Raw genomic sequence first — 19973 nt, forward strand, 5'->3', positions numbered from 1 at the left:
AGTATAAAACAAAACAACCAACCAAAAAAAATGCTGGAATGCTTAATGATTGAAGGATAGGATATGAAGTACATTGTGAGAGGAATGGTCCCAGGAATAAGGGAAGTGACAAGTATAGTAGAGAAGGAGTCAGTCCTGGGTTCCTAATTCTTTAGTTTGTTTTTTTTTTTCAGACATTTATCAGAGACAGATAACCATATCTACCTTTTAATTTGATGATAGAACGATAAGTGAATCACTAAAGGATGTGGAAAGAGTCTTAAGAGGGATTTGAAAAGTTATAGCAGGTCAACACAACCTTGACAGTTCAGACTGAGAACAGATCAGTGTAAAGTACTGCATCTGCAACATCATTGATGGGAAGATTTGGCTGAGGGAAGTGTAACTGATGACATCACAGAAGGAAATGATCTTGAGGTGTTGGTGACATATGGACTTAATCACCACAAACAGATAGAGAGAGAGGGAGAGAGAGAGGATGCAGTGATAGTAGCAAACAGTGCTGAGGTATATCCTCAGCTGGATAGCCTGCAGAACCAAATAAGCAATGTTTCTACTTTACTATAGCCAGATCTGGCCATACGTTCTATATTGCATGCAGTTCTAGAGGTCATGCAAATAAAGTAGCATCATACTGCTGAAAGGAGTACAGAGAAATGCCATTAGAAAGGTGCACAGGATGGAGTGGAAATGATATTACCAGAAATTAGTGGAACTAGAGACCATGACAGGCAGAAAAGACATGATGTGCTCAAGTGCATGTCAGGGAGAAATGAGGAAGTCATCCTGGGAAAGAATGACAGGGAGAGGAAAAAGATGAGACACAAGATGCAGGTTATACAGACTAACTATTATGTTGATCCTTGAAAGTACATCTCAGAAAGGACAAAGTCCCATAGGAAGTACTTTTGGAAGGGACGGTGGAGAGAGCGAGGGGATGAGATGGATAAAAGGATGAGAGATGAGGAATAAATGGTAGGGAAGCAAACTATCAAGTGCATTCAAAGGGCAAAGTAACGCATGTCACTGGTAAACATATTCATGGGGTGGGGATGAGGGGGAAGCTTGCAAGCCTGTTTTTCTCACAGAGTGAGTTCAAGGGTCTCATTCACTCTGCTAGCACCTTGTGAATCTGGGGTAGGTGGTGATGCAGGACTCCATTAATGCAAACCTTAATTCACAGAGATGTACTAGGTGGGAGTAAGCATTGTGACATGATCACTCCAGTGTGGGTACGTATGCATGTAGAAGAGGAGAAGGTTTAAGGAAGAAAGAAAGACAGTCCTCTGACTCAGATTAATAAGTGTACTGGAGTGCTTCCCACAGACAGCATTAGGCCTGCATAAGTTGCCATGAGCATATATGAGGAACCCCTCCAGAATGGCAGGAAGACAGAAAATCTGTTGTCATGGGAGGCAATTTGAGTGGGCAGACCATTTTAAAACAAAATAAACTTAATATTTGCTATTACCCTCACAAAAATGTTATCTGATGAATAATCATAATCTGTAGACTCAAACGCCTACACTCTGACCTAGGTGGACTAATCAGCTTTAAGTGGACAAAAGCTAACCTACTCTAAGCAATACTGAACCCCTGATAACTTAATAACTAGATGGGTGTTCCAGCAAGTTGAGCTGAATGATTGGGTCGGTCACACAATGAGACTTTGAGATGCTATAATTTTCATTACTGTGTTTCCAGTGTGGCTTACACTGATTTTGTTCAGTATAATTAAACTATAAAATTTAATGCAGTTACAGCAGACACAGTTATGTTAAATATTTAGGAAAGTACCATACTTTATTTAGTTTAATTTGTTTCAAGAATTCATCGGGTGTCAGGTAACTTATATTTTAGCTATGGGAGATAATTGCAATATTACACATCTCGATGACATTTTCAAAGTCAGAGAGTTATTAGTTTTTACAGTATTTACTTTTTTTCAGTACCACCCACACACATACACACACACACACACACACATACACACACACACACACACACACACACACACAAAACTACAGCTCTGCAGTTTGTACCTGTAACATACACACACACACACACACACACACACACACACACACACACACACACACACACACACACACACACATACATACACACACTACAGCTGTGATGCTTGTACCTGTAATATATATATATTTACACACACACACACACACACACACACACACACACACACACACACACACACACACACGCATGCATGCATACAACTACAGTTCTTGCCATTTGTAAATGCATTGACTTGATTTTTTTTGTGTCTGCAACATAGAACTAGCTCTGCCATTACCCCCACCCCCAGTTTTTTTTTTCTTTTAATGAAATGGTGTTTCTTAAGTGACTTAAGAGAGTGTTGATTCATAATGGCCTAGAATGTCTGGACCTGTTTGTGACCATCAGCTGCTCCCAGTGCATTTCCATGACCGCTTGGTCTAAAAGTACCTCCCACCTCCCCCAGACTTGTTCTGGCCATGAATTAGGGCTGTCAGGCAGATCAGAGTGCCTTAAGGCAGCTTCAGACTGCTACCAAAGGATTACTGTAACTTATTTTCTCCCCATCTGTGTTCATGAATAGTAATATACAATGGCTGGGGCATGCAATGAGCAACACTGCTGAATTTGCACTCATTTTCACAAAGGGATGATGTCAGTGGGATGTTCCACTCACATTCAGTCAGTACCATGCAATTGTTTCCATGCTGTCCACCAGAAAAACCAAAATGCATGCATGTGCACCTAGTGTGTACATAAGTGTGCTCTGAGCATGCCTGCCTCCTTCCTCCCCACCAACATGGACATGGTCATCCTACTTGCCCGCTCAATTAAATGCCCAAGCGCTATTCAAACTCAGGCTGCCTGGGTAGTAGTCACGCTTTATCACTGTATGGTAATGAAGATTTGTAATGCAAGATTTGGCATGGTGAATTTAAAGTTAGTTGTGTTTGTGGTTTCTGAAAGACCTATTGAATTACCTTAGATAATGATGCAGCAGCCCACTGTTCACACAGGCAAATAATCATTGGAAATGATAAAATTGAAAAGATACCACTCTAGGGTTAAGTAGCAGCATCTTTACATTTTCATATTGTCAGCCTAATTGTAAAGAAGTAAAATGATAGCAATACTGAGTCTTCAAAAGATAGTGAAATATATTCATTTTTCACATATGTTGTTGGCTTCTGGAACTACACTTGTGAATAATAAAATAGTATATTACTAAAAAAGGAAATCCTTCTTACATTGTCCACATAGTTATCATTAGGTGTTAATGGAGAAAAAAATACACCAGTCTGGTAAATATATTATTTGGCATAGAACAGATGTTTATCAGTTACTTAATGTCTTGTAAATTATTAGTGCCAAAGGAGATAAACAGAAGATCTTCTAAACAACTGTACATTTGAAGCTGAGATTGTTATATAATACCATTTAAAATTTGAAACAATGCAAGGATTTTCATTTCAGTCCTTAATGAAAGAGGGACTATGAAATACTTTTTTTTGTCTTGTAAAGGTGCAGAATCATTGTTATTGTGATGAATACTGAATTATATCTACAAACCAGGAAACAAACACCTGGTTTAAACCTGCTCTAGAAGAAAAATCTTGCTGGAATAAAAATACATTGCAATTGCAAGTTTCCTTTCAAATATATATGAGCTAAGTCGTCAAAGGTATGTTGAAATTTGCTCCAAATTATTAAAACTAGTTTATAATTAGTTTTTCCCCAAAATGTTGTGTTGGGAACATAAGTACACCCAGCTGATCAGTTCTGCAAAAGATTTCTTTCATCTACATTGCACTGTCTGCACACTATGACATCTTTGTCGATCCTGTTGTGTTGTTCTGCCCATTCCATTTGAACATACTACCCCCAGCTGCTGTTTTATTTAACAGTTTCTGAAGAGATAGTCATGTGTTTCAATCACAGACTCCTTTTGATTTACTTTTTTAACCCATTTTTACCTACACAGAGTGATCTAAATGGGTGCTTTTATAAAAGGTAAACATTCACTTAGCTAAAAGTTTGTTCTTCTACCTATTCATTTACCAGAGGCATCAATTTTCTTCTGTTTCATGACTTTGGGTCCAATTCTAAAAGACTCACTCTCAATGTAAGTGATTTACTCCATTGTATTACACCAGAGTAAGTCACTTACACCGAGAGTAAATCATTTGGAGTTGAGCAGGCTTTCACTTAAGTATGTCACTTAAACCAAGAGCAAGTCTTTTGAAAATATGGCCCCTAATATACCCATTAACTGTGCAAAACATATGGGTTATCACTGAAGAGCAACATATTTATGATTTGAGTCAGTCTAATTTTGTAGTGACTGAGTAAGTTTATGATCCCAGTGGGGATAGAAGATAGTCTATCATGTTGTCATATGAGCTTTTCCCTGGGCCAGTTAAATGTTATTGGCAATGAGATGTAAGAGCTAGGAAAACACATTCCTAAAGAAAGTATCACAAAATTTAATGTAGATCCAACCTGGTATATCCTGAGGAAAGTGAATAATTAAAAATGTAACACAAAGGAAGAGCAAGCCAATTTATGTACTAATTAAAGTTTACTGTACATTGCTGCTTCACTGTGAGGGAGATTGCTCACTAGGGAGAAGTAAAAGTTCTGACTAGAATGTAGCTGTCATGTAATGAGCTCCTCAAACTTATTGTTTAAATACATCAGGATTATTCTTGATCCCACACTAGCTTTCACCATATCTGTTAAGTTGACTTTCTAGCCCATTCAATGAAAGTGAGAATCCGTGTTCCAAAGCAAGTAATGACTTCCTCTTGTCACTCAAACTAAAACTGCTGACATTTTTATTACATTACATTTCTGAGGGATACCTCTCCTTACCTCTTGCACAGATTAATGTACCTGCTTCTAGAACTTCTGTGCCACACGACTGCTGACTTCACTAGTAGACTTTAGCTGTTACTAGAACTGTAATGGTGCAAAGGGAAACATCCCTATGATCCAGGTGACTTGTGTTTGAGTAGCAGCTTGGGTGGCTGAGGCACTAGCAGGGAGGGATGGGATGCCAATCTAGGGGGAAGGAACTCATTGAAGATCCTGTCTGAGGGGAAGCATAGTCTAAATAGGGAAAAGCACTCAGACACTGTAAATGAACACAGGGGTGAGAAAATATGGGTAGGTCATAAATAGCTCCCTCCGTAGCAGAAGCAGTTAATGCTACCATACCACAGGATGCTGTTAAGATCTACACCGTCCCCAGCTCACTCAGAAAAGACTGGGGGGGGAAGGCAAAGCAGTTAGACCCAGCGATAGACAGGGTATTGATATGGCTGGAAAGAATGAAGCAGGGAGGAGGGGGGAGAGAACAAACAAAATTAAAAGAAGACTGTATTATTCAGTCATTGTATGCTATACTAGCTGTTGTCAGACTCATTTCTATCCTAGCAGATCCTATAAAATTCATGTCAGCCTTCCACCATCCATATTTCACAGCAGTGACTATCTCTTTTTTACTCCCATTCCCTCTTCCTTCCCATAATTTGCAACAGACACGTCAAGTTATACAGTGCACAAAAATGGAAGGACACGCATGAATGTTCAAACCATGATTGCCAGGAAAAAATAAGCAAGTTACAAAAGCCACTAAAACTGAATCTACATAAAATCACAAGAGCTAATTCATAAATCCAAGTACACTTGCAAGGAGAAATAATAAAAACCTCAGATATGCAAATGACACCACTCTGATGGCTGAAAGTGAAGATGAGTTGAAAAAAAATGATGAAGGTGAAAGTAGAAAGCACAAAAGCTGTTTGCTGTGCAAAATATAAAAATAGTAAACTCAATCATCTTGCCTTTTCAGGAGACTTACTTTATTTTCCTAGGCTCAATAATCTTTGTGGGTATTAATTGCAGCCATGAAATTAAAAGGCATTTTGTTTCTTGTAAGGAAAGTTATGGTAAATCTGGATAAGCTTTTATAGAACAAAGACAATAACCCCATTGTCATCAAATGTCCATATAATCAAAGCTCTGTTTTCCCATAGTAGCAGGTGGTAGTGAGTGTTGGACTGCAAGTAAGGCCGTGTACCAGAAAACCAATTCATTTGAACATTGACCTTTTTTTAAAACTGTGGTGCTACAGAAAACTTTTTGAGAATTCCATGCCATTAAAACAAAGTCCTCTCAATCAATACTAAAGGAAATAAACCCTGTTCCTTGGAAGGTATAAATGAAAGTCAAATACTCTGTCATTATAATGTGAAGACAGGATTCCCTAGAGAAGACAAATCAGAGGCACTGGCGGCAGCTGAAATGGATAGACAACAAGTAATGAGTATAAACTCTGGAGACCCTAAGTAAGCAGTCACGCACACACAGGACTTGTCTGCAGCACTTCTTGAAGTCATAAATAATTAGACTGAACTAAATGACTAAGCAACAGCAGTGGTCAATATCGTGCAAAGCTCCAGCAGTAAACCCAGAACCAGAGACTAAAACTGAGCTCCCCCACCAACCTCTCCATGTGAAGGCCTTCTCCAACTCCCTAGCTTTTTGTATAAAATACATAGATAGATAGATAGATAGATAGATAGATAGATAGATAGATAGATAGATAGATAGATATGGGTGTTATAGCTTGGATCAGCGAATGCATTTATTTTGTGGCAGTGGTAAACTTGGTTTAATTATGTTACAGTTAAACTTGAGGAGGGAGACTCTAAAATAATTCAGGACATTTTCACTTTCTCTCTGGTTGTGCAACCCTGGTGTTAACCTATTTAAGTTTTAGGGATGTGGGGTAGGCAAAAGCAATTTCTGTAATGTTAGTTGGTAATTGCAAATGTAATGCATTGGCTTGCATTTGTGATCTCTTTATTTTGTTTGTTTTTTTCTTGCAATAATGATTATCTCTAATAAGGTTGTTCAATCTGTTTTCTTCAATCAGTCTCACCAGTGATAATTCATTATATGCTCATATATATATATATATATATATATATATATATATATATATATATGTGTGTGTGTGTGTGTGTGTGTGTGTGTGTGTGTGTATATATATTACCCAATCAGGTAAGAACTCTACTTACATTATCAACAAACTACAAATTACGTTTTTTTTGTTGTTGTGGAACTGGTTAAGTGCTAATAAGCTGAATATAAACACATCTAACAGTCACATAATGGTATTTGGTCCACCACAGTGCCTTAAAATGACACATATGTCACTATCACAGATTCTTGTAGAACACCACAGCCAGCTGTCACTTCTAAGAAATTTTTGATACTTATCTTAAATCCCAATTTGAATTTTACTTCACACACAGAAGCAGTAGTGAACAAAGAGCTTTCCCAGCTTAAAGCCTCATATAAAATCTCAAATATACTCACATTAGAAACTAGGAAAGCAATTTCTGTCAATGTGCTGGTACATTAATATTACTGATTCTGTTATTGTTTTTTGACAATTGTTGGCAGTTATGACCAGAGCTATAGATAGCTTACTTAACACCCAGTGCAGTCTCCGGCATCACCCCTACACCATCTTAGTAATATCTGCAACCCTAACCCTAACCTTAACCTTGAAACCCAACCCTAGATCTTACCTTAGAAAAACCCTTTCTGTAAGACTACCACTACACAAGACAGTTCAGATACACAGAATGAGGAAACACACACACACACACACACACACACACACACACACACACACACACACACACACACACACACACACACACGCACACACACACACACACACACACTCACACATGCACAATTACAACATCTACCCCCTTACCTAACACTAACTCTAACCCTAACCTACTAACCCACATACATAGAACTCTACTCCTAATACAAACCAGCTTTCTTGTTTCGGCAAAACAAACACACACTTTCAGTAAAATAAATGTTTGTCAAAACTTCCTTGAATTTACACTATTCGAACAAATTACTGTTTCATAAAGTGTACAGATATGGTAAATCATACTACTACACTTTTTCTGTTCTAACTGGTGGATAACTTTTTTGGTTTAGAATTAGTGAAAGGAATATGTTATGTTGCAACCAAGTTACTGTTCCAGCAAGAAAAGGGAGGCTGCACATCAAAACGTTTCATAAGTATAAAGTGCATTTTAACCATGCAGAGCTTCCTTTCTTGTTACTATTAGTAAATATTTCACATTTTGCCCATTTGCTTCACATTATCAAGGTTGTATAATGTAGTGTTCCATATTTTCTAGATGGAAGGTTGATTGTGGCTGTATGTTTTTCATTTGTTTGTTAGTGGTTGTTGTGGTTGGTATAATAATAATGTTAAACCACAATAAACTGAACATGAACAAGTCTCAGCAAAAAAGTTAAAAAGCATTTGCAGTTTAATTATCTCAGTCACTAAAACTTCTGCAGGAGGGGTGGCACAGAGGTGCAGAGATTAACATTGTCACCTCACAGCAAGAGGTTCTCTGGTTTGATTCTCAGCCAAGGTTCCTTCAGTGCAGACACTGCATGTCCTCTCTGTGTTTGTGTGGGTTTTCTCCAGGTGCTCCGGTTTCCTCCCACATTCTCAAGACATTGGGCATTCTAAATTTGCCCTAGGTGTGTGTCTGTCCCTTCTGAGGAAGGTCAAAGGTTGGGCACCAGGCTGGCAACTCGACACTGTAAAACTTTACTATCACTTGTTCTGTGGATCAGTGATCCACTGTGGCAATGGGAGCAACCGAAAGGGAAAGACAATTAAATCTTTTGCAGAAGAAGCAAGTACACCACACCCTTTCACTCATGTCCCTTTCTGCTGGACTCCTTCATTGCCAGACCCACTAATCAGACCAAAGTTGCCTGCATTTAGGGCCCCATCCCTCTGCATCACGTAGCCAGACTTGGAAATGGGAAATACCTGAATTTTGACAAAACACCCTTATTTTCCTTATGCCCTAGTATGGGGAATTTGGAATGGGAAATGACATCATAACACATTACTGGAAACTGTCATATTCTACCACTTGTGATTTGGAACATATTCATGTATCATTTATAGTTTACGCAAAGTCAGATATTCAGAAAAATCCAAAATAAAATGTGTATACTCTTCAGTTAGTCTAACTAATAATTCAAAGTTAATTTGCATAGCAAAACAACAGACTTGCAGACTGAATTGTGTTCTATTTCTCAAAGTAAATAAAAGACTGAATGTGTTGCAAAGAAAATTCCACGAGACACAGAAAGATGCTTAACCAAGACCAAAGTACTTTCCCAGCATAACTTGGTAATTTAGGAAGGGTAGCTGGTTTGCTGCGGATGACATGACTGCTACTGAGAGCTGCTGGAATATTAACTGATATCTAAAGGTCTGCAACTCTGTGGTTTTAACCCCGATTATGATGTCATATGACATCTCAGATAAAGAAAAATAGTCACAACATTACATACACATAGAAATAGTCATACTAAAATGCATATGCTGGATATGGTGTTTTTGATATATTTAAACTGTTGTGCATAAGGAAATATGTACAATGTTTATTCTTTTTCTCTTTTACTTTAGTTTCTTATTACTGCTGGATTATATCAGCCTTAACTTGGCAACAATAAACTCTTGCATCAACCCCATTGCCTTGTACTTCGTGAGCAAAAAATTCAAAAACTGTTTCCAGGTAAGATAGTTACTTATGTTAAATATTTTGTTAAAATATAATTGATGCTTCCTATGTCAGAAGATATTCCAGGGGCACTAGTGACTAAATATTTTCAGTAGACCATATCCCAAATGTGCATATGGAGTGTATTTCCTTGGAGATTGATCAAGGCATGCGTAACATACACAATTTATTTATTTATTTATTTATTTTTATTTATTTGCAGTTTGGTTTACCAGGATAGTCCATTGGGTCATTTGAACCCATTTTCAATGGAGTCCTGGGGAGAAAAGCTCCAATAGCACTCTAGGTTACAATAGTTTAAAGATTATATTTATACAAAGGTTGCAGTTTTGAACAAGACCTTTACAATTAATACAGCAAACATTGCAAGTAATACACACTAGTGATGAGGTTGGAGTTAAAACTGACTGGCAATGGAACATTGCATTGTACAGCAGAGAGGCATTTCTTCTTAGGAACATACAGTTCATAGTTACAGTCTGATTCATTGTTTACAAAACGCATATAAGTAGCAGCAGTCTGATGCAATATTTACAACTAACATATAAGTACTGGAATAAAAGTATGTGGAGAGATGAATAGAAGGAGAAAGTTTTAGATGAGAATAAGATCGAGAGAGAAAGAGAGAAAGAGAGAAAGAAGGAATCTAAGGCCTTGAATGAGGTGAAAAAGGGGTTTGTTTTCCATAGAAAGAATGGAACAGGAGTTTGATATCATTTATGTGGGGAGAGAGCAGGAGCATTCCCATTGGGATAGTAGGTGTGAGTGAAGAGATTTTTTAAGAGAGTAATGGTTAGAAGTAGTACGAATGGAAGGTGGTAGGGAGTTCCAGAGACGTGCTAAACCATAAGATAGAATATTTTTGCCTGGTGGACGGGACGGTTTGCACACTTCTATTAGATTTTGATTATTGGACCTTAGTACTCGATCAGGAAGGTGCATCTTAAAGGTAGAAGAGAGTGAAGGACAGAGGGTGGGGTTAAAAATGAGCTTATGTGCAAGAGTTAGTTGTGTATAGATGAGATGATTTGGTAGTTCTAGCCATTTTAGTTTTTGGAGAGAAGGGCAGTGATGGGAGGACGACTTTTGGCTGGTAGCAAATTTGGCAATTTTGTTGTAGCAGGAGGAAAGTTGAGATTTAAGAGAGGATTGTAGGTTAGTGAGAAGAGGAGTTCCGTAGAGAAAGGAGGGGATAAGAAAGGAAGTAGAGAGAGTTACTTTAGTGGCAGGGGTAAGGTAGTGATTTTGTCGGTAGAGCATGCCTAGTTTTTGATGGGTCTTTTTTATGTTTAGTTGTAAGTGGGAATGGAATTTAAGCTGGTTGTCAATTTGGACCCCAAGTAATTTGGTCTCTGATACCAGTTCCAGAGGTATATTGTTTTGGCTAGTGATAGTGAAGGAGTTAAAGTTGAATGAGGTAGTTTTAGAGGGAGTAAATACCATTAGTTTGGTTTTAGAGGCATTTAATACAAGGTGGTTTCTTTTCATCCATTGCTCAGTGGTTGAAAAAGTTTCTTGAGTAAGTTTTAGGAGTACAGGGGTAGATGTGGCAGAGCAGATGATAGTTGAATCATCTGCATATTGGATGATATTTGAGAATGGAATAGAGTTCTGGAAATCATTTATAAATATATTAAAAAGAAGGGGACCTAATATGGATCCTTGGGGGACTCCGGTTGGGGTATTAAGAAATGAGGAGGTGGCCTTTTTCCATTTTACTGCTTGATATCGGTTAGATAAGTAGCTGGAGAACCAATTCAAGGAAGAAGGGGATAGGTTAAGTTTAGAGAGTTTAGTTAAAAGCAGGCTATGAGAGATAGTATCGAAGGGTTTAGAAAGGTCTAGTAGAAGGGTGGAAACAATAAGGCCAGAATCCCGGGCTTTATTAATAGTTTCAAGGAAGGAGAGAAGGGCAGTCATAGTACTATGATTTGGCCTGAATCCATGTTGTGTGGGTGTTAGAAGCTGTTTATCTAAGAGGTGGGGAAGAAGTTGTTGTTGTATGCATTTTTCTAAGAGTTTAGAGATAGGAGACAGGATAGCAATGGGACGGAAGTTGGTAACATTATTATTGTTGCCTCCTTTATGTAATGGTATAATGAAGGCCTTTTTCCAAATTTTGGGTACTATGCATTCCTGGATTGAACGGTTAATTAGAATGCTAATGGGGTAGGTGACTGCTTCAGCGGCTAGACTGAGAAAATAAGCAGGGATATCATCTGGAGCATTGGAGCATGGCTTCAATTTCTGAAGGAGTTTTTTTTATAGTAAAAGTGGGAAATGGTTTTAATGAGAAGGGAGGACACTGGGAAGTGTGGGAAGTAGGGGAAGGAGATGGAGAGGGGTGAGTGATAGTAGAAGAAGGGGTAAAGGATTGTGAGTTAGTGGGGGAGAGTGAAGGAGTGGTGGAAGAACAGGGAAGAGTAATGGTAGAGGAGGGAGGAGGTGATGCGGAGATTGTGGTGGTATTAGAGAAAGAAGAAGTAAGTTTAGAGATAGAGTCAATGAAAAAAAGTGTTAAATTGGGTTGCTAAGTCAGTGTCGGTAGCATTTGGGTCAGGGGAGGGGGTGTCTAGTTTGCCGGGGTTAAGGAGAGTGGAGATACCTTTCCAGAATTTCTGAGGGTTAGTTTTGTTGTTGTTTTGTAGTGTGGAAAAAAAGTTTTGTCGGTCGGAAATGATGAGTTTTTACTTTATTTCAAGTGTTTTGTATTCAAGAAGGGTGAGGGGACCTGTTTTTAGGTAGAGAGCCCAGGCTTTATCTCTTTGCCTCATAATAGTTAGTGTGTTTTTAGTAAGCCAAGCGGCTGTTTTAGTTTTTATTCTCTTTGTCCTTGTGGGAGCATGGTGGTCTAGAATTTTTAGGAATAAGGTGTTAAAGTGAGCAACTGCATTGTCGAGAGGTAATGTTTTTAGACAGTTCCAGTTTATAGCTTTTAGGCAGTTAGTGAAGGATGTTGTGTTAAAGTTTTTTTTGGTTACGTACGGTAATATAGTTGTGGGAATGATATAAGGATAAATGGAGTCGGTATGTAAAGATGGGAAGATGGTCACTAAGAGGATCTGGAAGAGTACCCCTGTCAGAGAAGTATTGAGGATGTGAGACTAGAATCCAGTCCAAAATACTGCCACTGGAGGGTTTTTTTTAAGGGATGTGTTATAGAGTTAATTAGTTGTGAAAAGTTGTAGAGGTTGATGTTGAGTGGATTTTTAGGAGATTGAATGGAAGCCCAGTTAATATTCACATCTCCTAGGATTATTGTTTCATTACTGATGTTGGTGGAGAGCCAGGAGAGGATGTGTTCAAGAGTAGAAATATTATCCCCTGGGGGGATGTAGAGGTAAGCTATACATATGTGCTTATGTTTGTTAATTTGAAGTATTGCAAGGAGTAGTTCGGCATTCTTAAAGGGTGGGATAGGCTTATTATAGGGAGTGACTGATAAGGAGGATGAGTATATGAGTGCTACTCCTCCCCCTTTTTTGTGGGATCTATCTTTTCTAATGATACAGTAATTTGGTGGTATAATTTCAGAGTCTTTTATGTGGGGTTTTAGCCAAGTTTTTGAGATGGATAGATGTCAGGTTTATTATGATTTATCCAGGCATGGAGGTTTGGGATTTTATTAACTATGCTCTGAGAATTTAAAGAAGTAAGGAATATTGACTTGTTTGTGGTGGATGAGTTGGATGTCATATCCTAAAATTTCACGTTAAAGCTGCCCATGTGATATGCAATTAAAGATTATTTATATAAAGCATCCTGTACAACAGCATGTTTTTTAGAATATATTTTGCATGAACTTATCCACCAACAGAACTTTGAGATTTCCTTATTGGAATTCATGCCTTTTCTCAATACAAACCAGATTTCCTGCTGTCAGGTGGTTTCGAAACTATAGCTGAACTTAGCCATGACTTTTACAATGGAAGTATCAGAGAGTATAGCAGAAGCTGTTGAAATATACAAAAAAAAGGCACAGGAGAAATGGCAACATGAAACCAAACGATATTTAATTGTATGTCAGCAAACACGGTAATGCAGCAGACTGCTGCTATACACAGTAAAAACAAACTGGTGTAGTATTAAGTGCTTTTCGTCGGCATAGGTTAACAGACTTCTTCAGATACTAGCACACCGTAATGCAGAACTTTAAATATGGTGCTGTTGTGACATGATTAAGTGTACCCCTATCGTTAACCCTTGAGTGGTAAAACAGAGTTACCCTACTAAGTAAAAAGGCTGTACAAGTGATTCAAGCACCATATGTACCACGTTATAAAAAGATATGTGAACAGTAAGAGTTCGTAAAAAGTTAAAAAACATAAAGGATTAATACTCTTTACTCAATTATTTAAAAATTTCAAAACAGTTGTTAATCCGACCTAAAAATTTATGAATCAGACTTGAAAAATAATAATAATAGGAACAAGAAGTCCTGATGTACTGCCCAATGTAATACATGGTTGTATGTATTATATATGTAAACAATCGGAATAAATTTGGTTGTATTAATGTTGGTTTTATATGGCTTTATGTACCAGTTCTAAAATAAATTTGAAATGGTGGTGGTGTTAAATAAGTGAAAACATGTAAACACCATCATATACACGATGTGTAAGGGTAGAAGGTATGTATTAATGTAATGAATCATACTTCCTGTGGTTAGTTTTGCTCATTTCTGCACCCACCATAGCTAGTTAGTTTTTACTTTTTACTTACTTCTACATTAAGTATAACTAGTTCTAATAATAGTATATGAATAGGTGTATGTAAATGTGTTTCACTAAAACTTAATTAACTACATACACTTAGTTGTAGTAACTGTGATGGTTCTAATCACCCTAAGAATGGTATACGCAAGAATCATTGCCAACTTAAAAGGGGACTTCAAGATATACAACTATACAGATTTTACAATGGATAACAGCCTTGTTGAATTACTTGCTAAGGGACTCACCTTACAACGTGGTACATATGGTGCTTGAATCACTTGTACAGCCTTTTTACTTAGTAGGGTAACGCTGTTTTACCACTCAAGGGTTAACGATAGGGGTACACTTAATCATGTGACAACAGCACATATTTAAAATTCCAAGTTACTGTGTGCTAGTATCTGAAGAAGTCTGTTAACCTTTGCAGACGAAAAGCGCTTAATACTACACCAGTTTGTTTTTACTGTGTATAGCAGCAGTCCGCTGCATTGCTGTGTTTGCTGACATACAATTAAATATCGTTTGGTTTCACATTACCATTGCTCCTGTGCCTTTTTTGTATATTTCAACAGTTTCTTTCATCTTAAGTGGATTTTTTTAGTATAGCAGAAGCTGTCAGGTGACTCTGTAGCTATTTCACCTTGGCACATGTAGATTCCATTCATTCTGACTGCACTCTTTTTGTTATCATTAAAGTTGTGTGAATCTGTCATTGAGTCATTTTTTTTGTGCCACTGGACCTGATCATGACTAAAAGAATTCTGAAACCAGTACATTCCCCTGGTTAATACAGTACCAAGTAAACATTTAAAAACAAATAAAACACCTTAAGTACTTAATAATAAGCAATGAATTTGTCAGTGAATGACTGTATAAGTCCTAGGCAGCTCCCTGCTGCAAATGGTAAGTATCCATCTGTACTTCCAGCTCCCAGACTCAGAAAAAAACTTGGCTAGTCCAAGAGCAGTGAGGCAGCCTATGGGCGGGTGGTGAGTCATTCATTTTTCAGTTTTTCTTTTCCAGGAAGGGGTGCATGATGGGTCTGGTCAGCTTTTGGCCCACACCTAGGTAGTATTAATGCATTTACAAAACTCTAGGACCTAGATGAAGTAAAGATATAGCAGGCAACACAGTGTTACTGCATGCCAAATTGTTAAGTGGATAGAGGAAAGAAAATAGAAAAATAGGTGCACTGAAGCCAGATAAAGATGTTTCAGCTCACTTGATGGTATCCACCACAGGGATACCTAGCTATATTGTAAATGTGGACTTGTCCCTAATAAGGAAATATCGTAACCCAAAAATAATACCCCAAATGATATAATGATGAATTCTAGTGGGCAGCTAAGTGGCTACAAGGTACTTTGGTGCACCAGATCTTCTAAAGGAGTTCCTTCCGTAAAAAAGTAGAATTTACTTCCTGGGCATAGTGAATGCTTTTATTTTCTAAATAATTCTTCTCTGTAACTTTCTGTTCATTACACATACTTTAAGCAAAGTGATTCACATGACATCTTTTGCCTTGAATGTTACAGCAGCAGAATTTATCATTAAAGAATGTGTGCAATGGTGTTATGTACTGCCACAAAGGCCTAAAGACTCACTGCCCTCACAGAGCAACAGTTTTGATACTAGAAATTGCATATGCCATTAAAATTGTCTTTTGTTTATTATTACAAATTTACTTCAAAAGCAATGGTATTTCTGTGAGACTGCAGAACACCTGGGAAGACCAATTTCATCACACATAGCACAGTGATGACAGGAGGTCAGGTCTGCAGGCATTTGCCACTGACAGACACACTTGAAAAAGATAAAAAAATAAAATAAAATAAAATAAAAAGTAAACAATGCTCCTTGTAAGAAAAACTAATATTTAACAAAAGCTGCTGTATTTATTAAATATTACTGTTGTCTGCGTGCCCATTCTATCACTTTACCTTTGAAGCTGGAGGTCATAACCATGAGTGATTACAAACTCAGGATAAAACAATGACACACCCATTTCTCCTTACAAATTACATAAACTGTAAACAGGAGAAATGAGTGTGTCTTCATGAACATTTGGCAGCAACCATAAAACAATGTTTTAATTCATGTTATAACGGGTAGAAAGTGAGACAGGAAAGCATCCGTCACTGACTAGTCACCACAAATGGTCCCTCATCACAGACCTACATTCAGAAGAATGATAGCGTCAACTAAAACAGTGCAGTTGTGTGAAAGTCTTATTTTCACATCAAATCATTATTTTTGTTAAAGTAGAATTTGAAGAGTCACTAGCTACCAGCAAACTTCTCAAAACAGTGGGAATTTAATGTAGATGCTACATTCAGCTTCGTCATATTATCCTTAAAGCCAGATCTTGCTGAAATATGGTCAGTTCAGCAATTGCTCAGTGATGGTGCAGGTTGCATTGTATCAGCAGGCAGCAGTATTCTACAAATCATATTCCCATCCCATTATCATCATATGGACAACAGCTAATGATAGCTAAGAGCAAAACTATTTGAGAACAAAGTCTGAGTAAACAACAGCAGGTATAGAGTCAGAGTAGAATAAACAACCAAATGCCAAGGCTGCACACTGCCACAAGCAGATTGTGAGTCAGTGTAAGAATGCATGTTGACTGCAAATATAAAAAATGAGTTTAAACTGAAACCAGACAAACTGATGAGCAATGCTGGCTCCAGTCAAGGCAGCTAAGGATACTGTGGTTCAATCAGGCATCGCTTGTCTAGCATTAATTATATGTATGCATAAGAGTTGTTAATATTATTGCAGCTAATTCACTTCTAGCAATAGAAGGGTCATGACTGCTGCACTAGTAGCCGCATAGTGGACAGTCTTCTACAAATTCCAGGGCTGTTTGATAGCCATACTTACACTACTCTTTTAAATGTGGGACTGAAGGGATACTACTAGTAGGACAGAATGGCTAAAAAAGAATAAAAATTGACAAAAAATGTGCTTTAGCAAGCAGGACAGTGACACACGTAATGTTCCCATGATTAGTATAGGCACTTTTGATTTACTGAATGCTCCTCTAAAGTGGATTATAATTGCTGAAGGCTGTATCACTTGGCAATTTTTACTGTAATTCCAAAATGATGTCTCACTCATTTTGCCAAGTGTAAGGAGCTGTTCAATGACTCATAATAAGTTGGTGGCAAGGGTTATGGCAAGAAGAGATGCCAGGAGAGAAGGTTAGAGGTAACACTCACAAAAATATTACCTGTGCCAGTAGCCAGCACAGTAGGGAAAGAGAGGATTAGGGAGGGTAATGCCTGGTTGTGTCAGCAGACAAGAAGAAGGACTTGTGAATGTCATGAAAATGAGAAAATGCAAAGAGATGCAGTACAGATATCAGCTCTTTGCCAGTGTCTAGCTCCATCTTAGGCCAGAAGGGGAATACTACTCATACATGGGTTAGAAAGGCACATCCAAGGGTCAGTGTAACTGTGACCCTAACTTACAAATGTGCCATATTGTATAAGCAATGTATCTCTAACAGAAGCCATATTAAAAAGTATATGTGGTAGTGATAATTTTAGACAAGCATATGTTGATACATGTGACACAATGCCAGCCTTAACGTCTGTAACTTTGTTAGGTAGCTTTCCATTGACAACTTCAGTATGCAGATAGGCACAGCTATGACAAAGAGCACATGTAGACCAGACACATCTGTTCATAATATTGACACTAGGATATACACACACACATGTACAGTATGTATATGTTTGTGGACAAATGCATATATACTGTACATTTCAGTTATTAATGACCTCTAGGGACATCTAGATTCTTGCCTCAAAAGTTTGCTTTGCATTTTTGTTGAACCCCTTATAACATTTGTGGTTTTGTGGCAAAATAGTGAGAGTCAAAGTCATTAAAAATGCTATGGCTTATAGTTGCAAACTTATTTTCTTATATTCTATTATAAAATAAAGGACAGCTTCAGAACAAAGTGCTATTAGCTGAGAAAAATTGTTTTCTATTTGTTTATACATTTGTTGTTCAGTTTTATTCAATGTTTTATTGAATGGCTTTCAGTTTTAGCAGTTCCTGGTAGGACTTGCAGGGTGTATGGTTAGTTTTATTTTGATTGGTTTATTTAGGAGGTATGCTCAGGATGTCAGTGGTATTTAAATGTAATATTTGATTTTATGGTTCTGATGATGTCTTTAAAATATGAAGACAAAAGCGCTTAACCTTTTTAACAATTTGAATAAAGTTTGTGAGCTTTGCAAGTGCGGCCTTCATTTTTTATATTTAATGACTGCTATAATAGGAATGTTGTGAGAATGCAGACAGTTTTTTGATGTCAGTATATTTCATGCTGTTCTGCCATTAAGATTAAACTCTACCATCATTAGGCAATTTTTTTAATATTGTTTTACATGCAAATTATGTCTTTGTTACTTTTTCTTTTTATTGTGGCTGTTGATTTATTCTGTATCTCTCAAGTGCACCTCATTAAGAGGATTGTTTTCATTTTGAATCTTAAAAGGTCCATTATCCACACCATTGCATGCTGAAATGGTCTGTCGCACAATCAGTACTATGAGTTTTTTTAAACTGATGTCCATGATAAGTAGTACTAAATCATGTTAATTTATTAAAATAATGTTTTGTAAGTGCAAATTACTGCATTTCAATCATCATGTGAGTTTCCTAGTTGAAGCTGTTAGTAAGTGCTTCACATTTTGCCAGTTTGTTCTACATTATGAGAGGTAGTGTACCACATTTTAGAGATGGAAGGTTGAGAGCTATGATTTCTCAGTCTGACTTCTTTAATTAAGAGAGAATTTCATAAAAAAGTAAAAAAAATGAACCCTGAACATCTGGTCTGCGTTTCAGAACTGATCTGTAGAGTATTGCTGCTTATAAAACCAGCTTATAACAGGCCTGTTTTGGTAGTAGATTAGGTTTCTGAGTTTTTAGAAAGTTGTTGCAGTGAACTAGTTGAATACTTCAGCTGTTATACTGACTCATTTCACATAGTCTCTAATACTGTTATATATTTTTTAGTCATGTTTATGCTGTTGGTGTCAGCCAATGACGCTCATGAACACTGTGCCAATGAATGGAACAAGTCAGCAGTGGAAAAACCATGAACAGAACAACCACAAGTTAGAATGCAGCAGTCGAAAGGCCATTACATACTGAGCAGGTCAAGATAACAGACAAGAACAACATTCAAGGCTGAGAATGTCTAAACACTGCTATTGCATTGGAACATTTAAAGTTTTCACAAGACATTTGAATCTTAAAAGTGGGCTTGTATCTAAAATCACTTCCATCTTGTATTCAGGTTTGCAATGCTGCTACAAGAAATTAAACTGTGTGACTGCTGGCATTGATGTCCCCTAACTGTAGCATCAGATTACTGCTCTGCCTTTGATGTTTTGTTCTACTGGGTACTGACCCTGAAATGGCATTGTTGTTAGAGGATGGTGTCGGTGAATTCAACAAAAATGTGCGCAACACTTTGTGTGGTTTGAGAAGCACCTCTTGGTAACCTTGTACAGTAATGTTTTTTTCTTGTGCATTTTATCATTCATTCATGAGTGTTTTTCTG

General features: G+C 37.5%; 1 protein-coding gene across 2 annotated transcripts in view; it reads left to right on the forward strand.

Moving 5' to 3' along the window:
- EDNRA (endothelin receptor type A) overlaps positions 1-19751 on the forward strand; it is a 1533935-nt gene extending 1514184 nt beyond the window's left edge. For both annotated transcript variants that reach the window (XM_044062245.1, XM_044062244.1), the window contains 2 exons: positions 9560-9668; positions 19424-19751. In XM_044062245.1, the coding sequence (XP_043918180.1) occupies positions 9560-9668; positions 19424-19561 (247 nt within the window). In that variant the 3' untranslated portion in view covers positions 19562-19751. The remainder of the gene's footprint in view (positions 1-9559; positions 9669-19423) is intronic.
- The last annotated feature ends 222 nt before the right edge of the window (positions 19752-19973 follow it).

This window comes from Protopterus annectens, chromosome 2.part1 (assembly GCF_019279795.1).
Source record: "Protopterus annectens isolate FY-2018-M chromosome 2.part1, PAN1.0, whole genome shotgun sequence".
In the NCBI taxonomy this organism is placed as follows: domain Eukaryota; kingdom Metazoa; phylum Chordata; order Ceratodontiformes; family Protopteridae; genus Protopterus; species Protopterus annectens.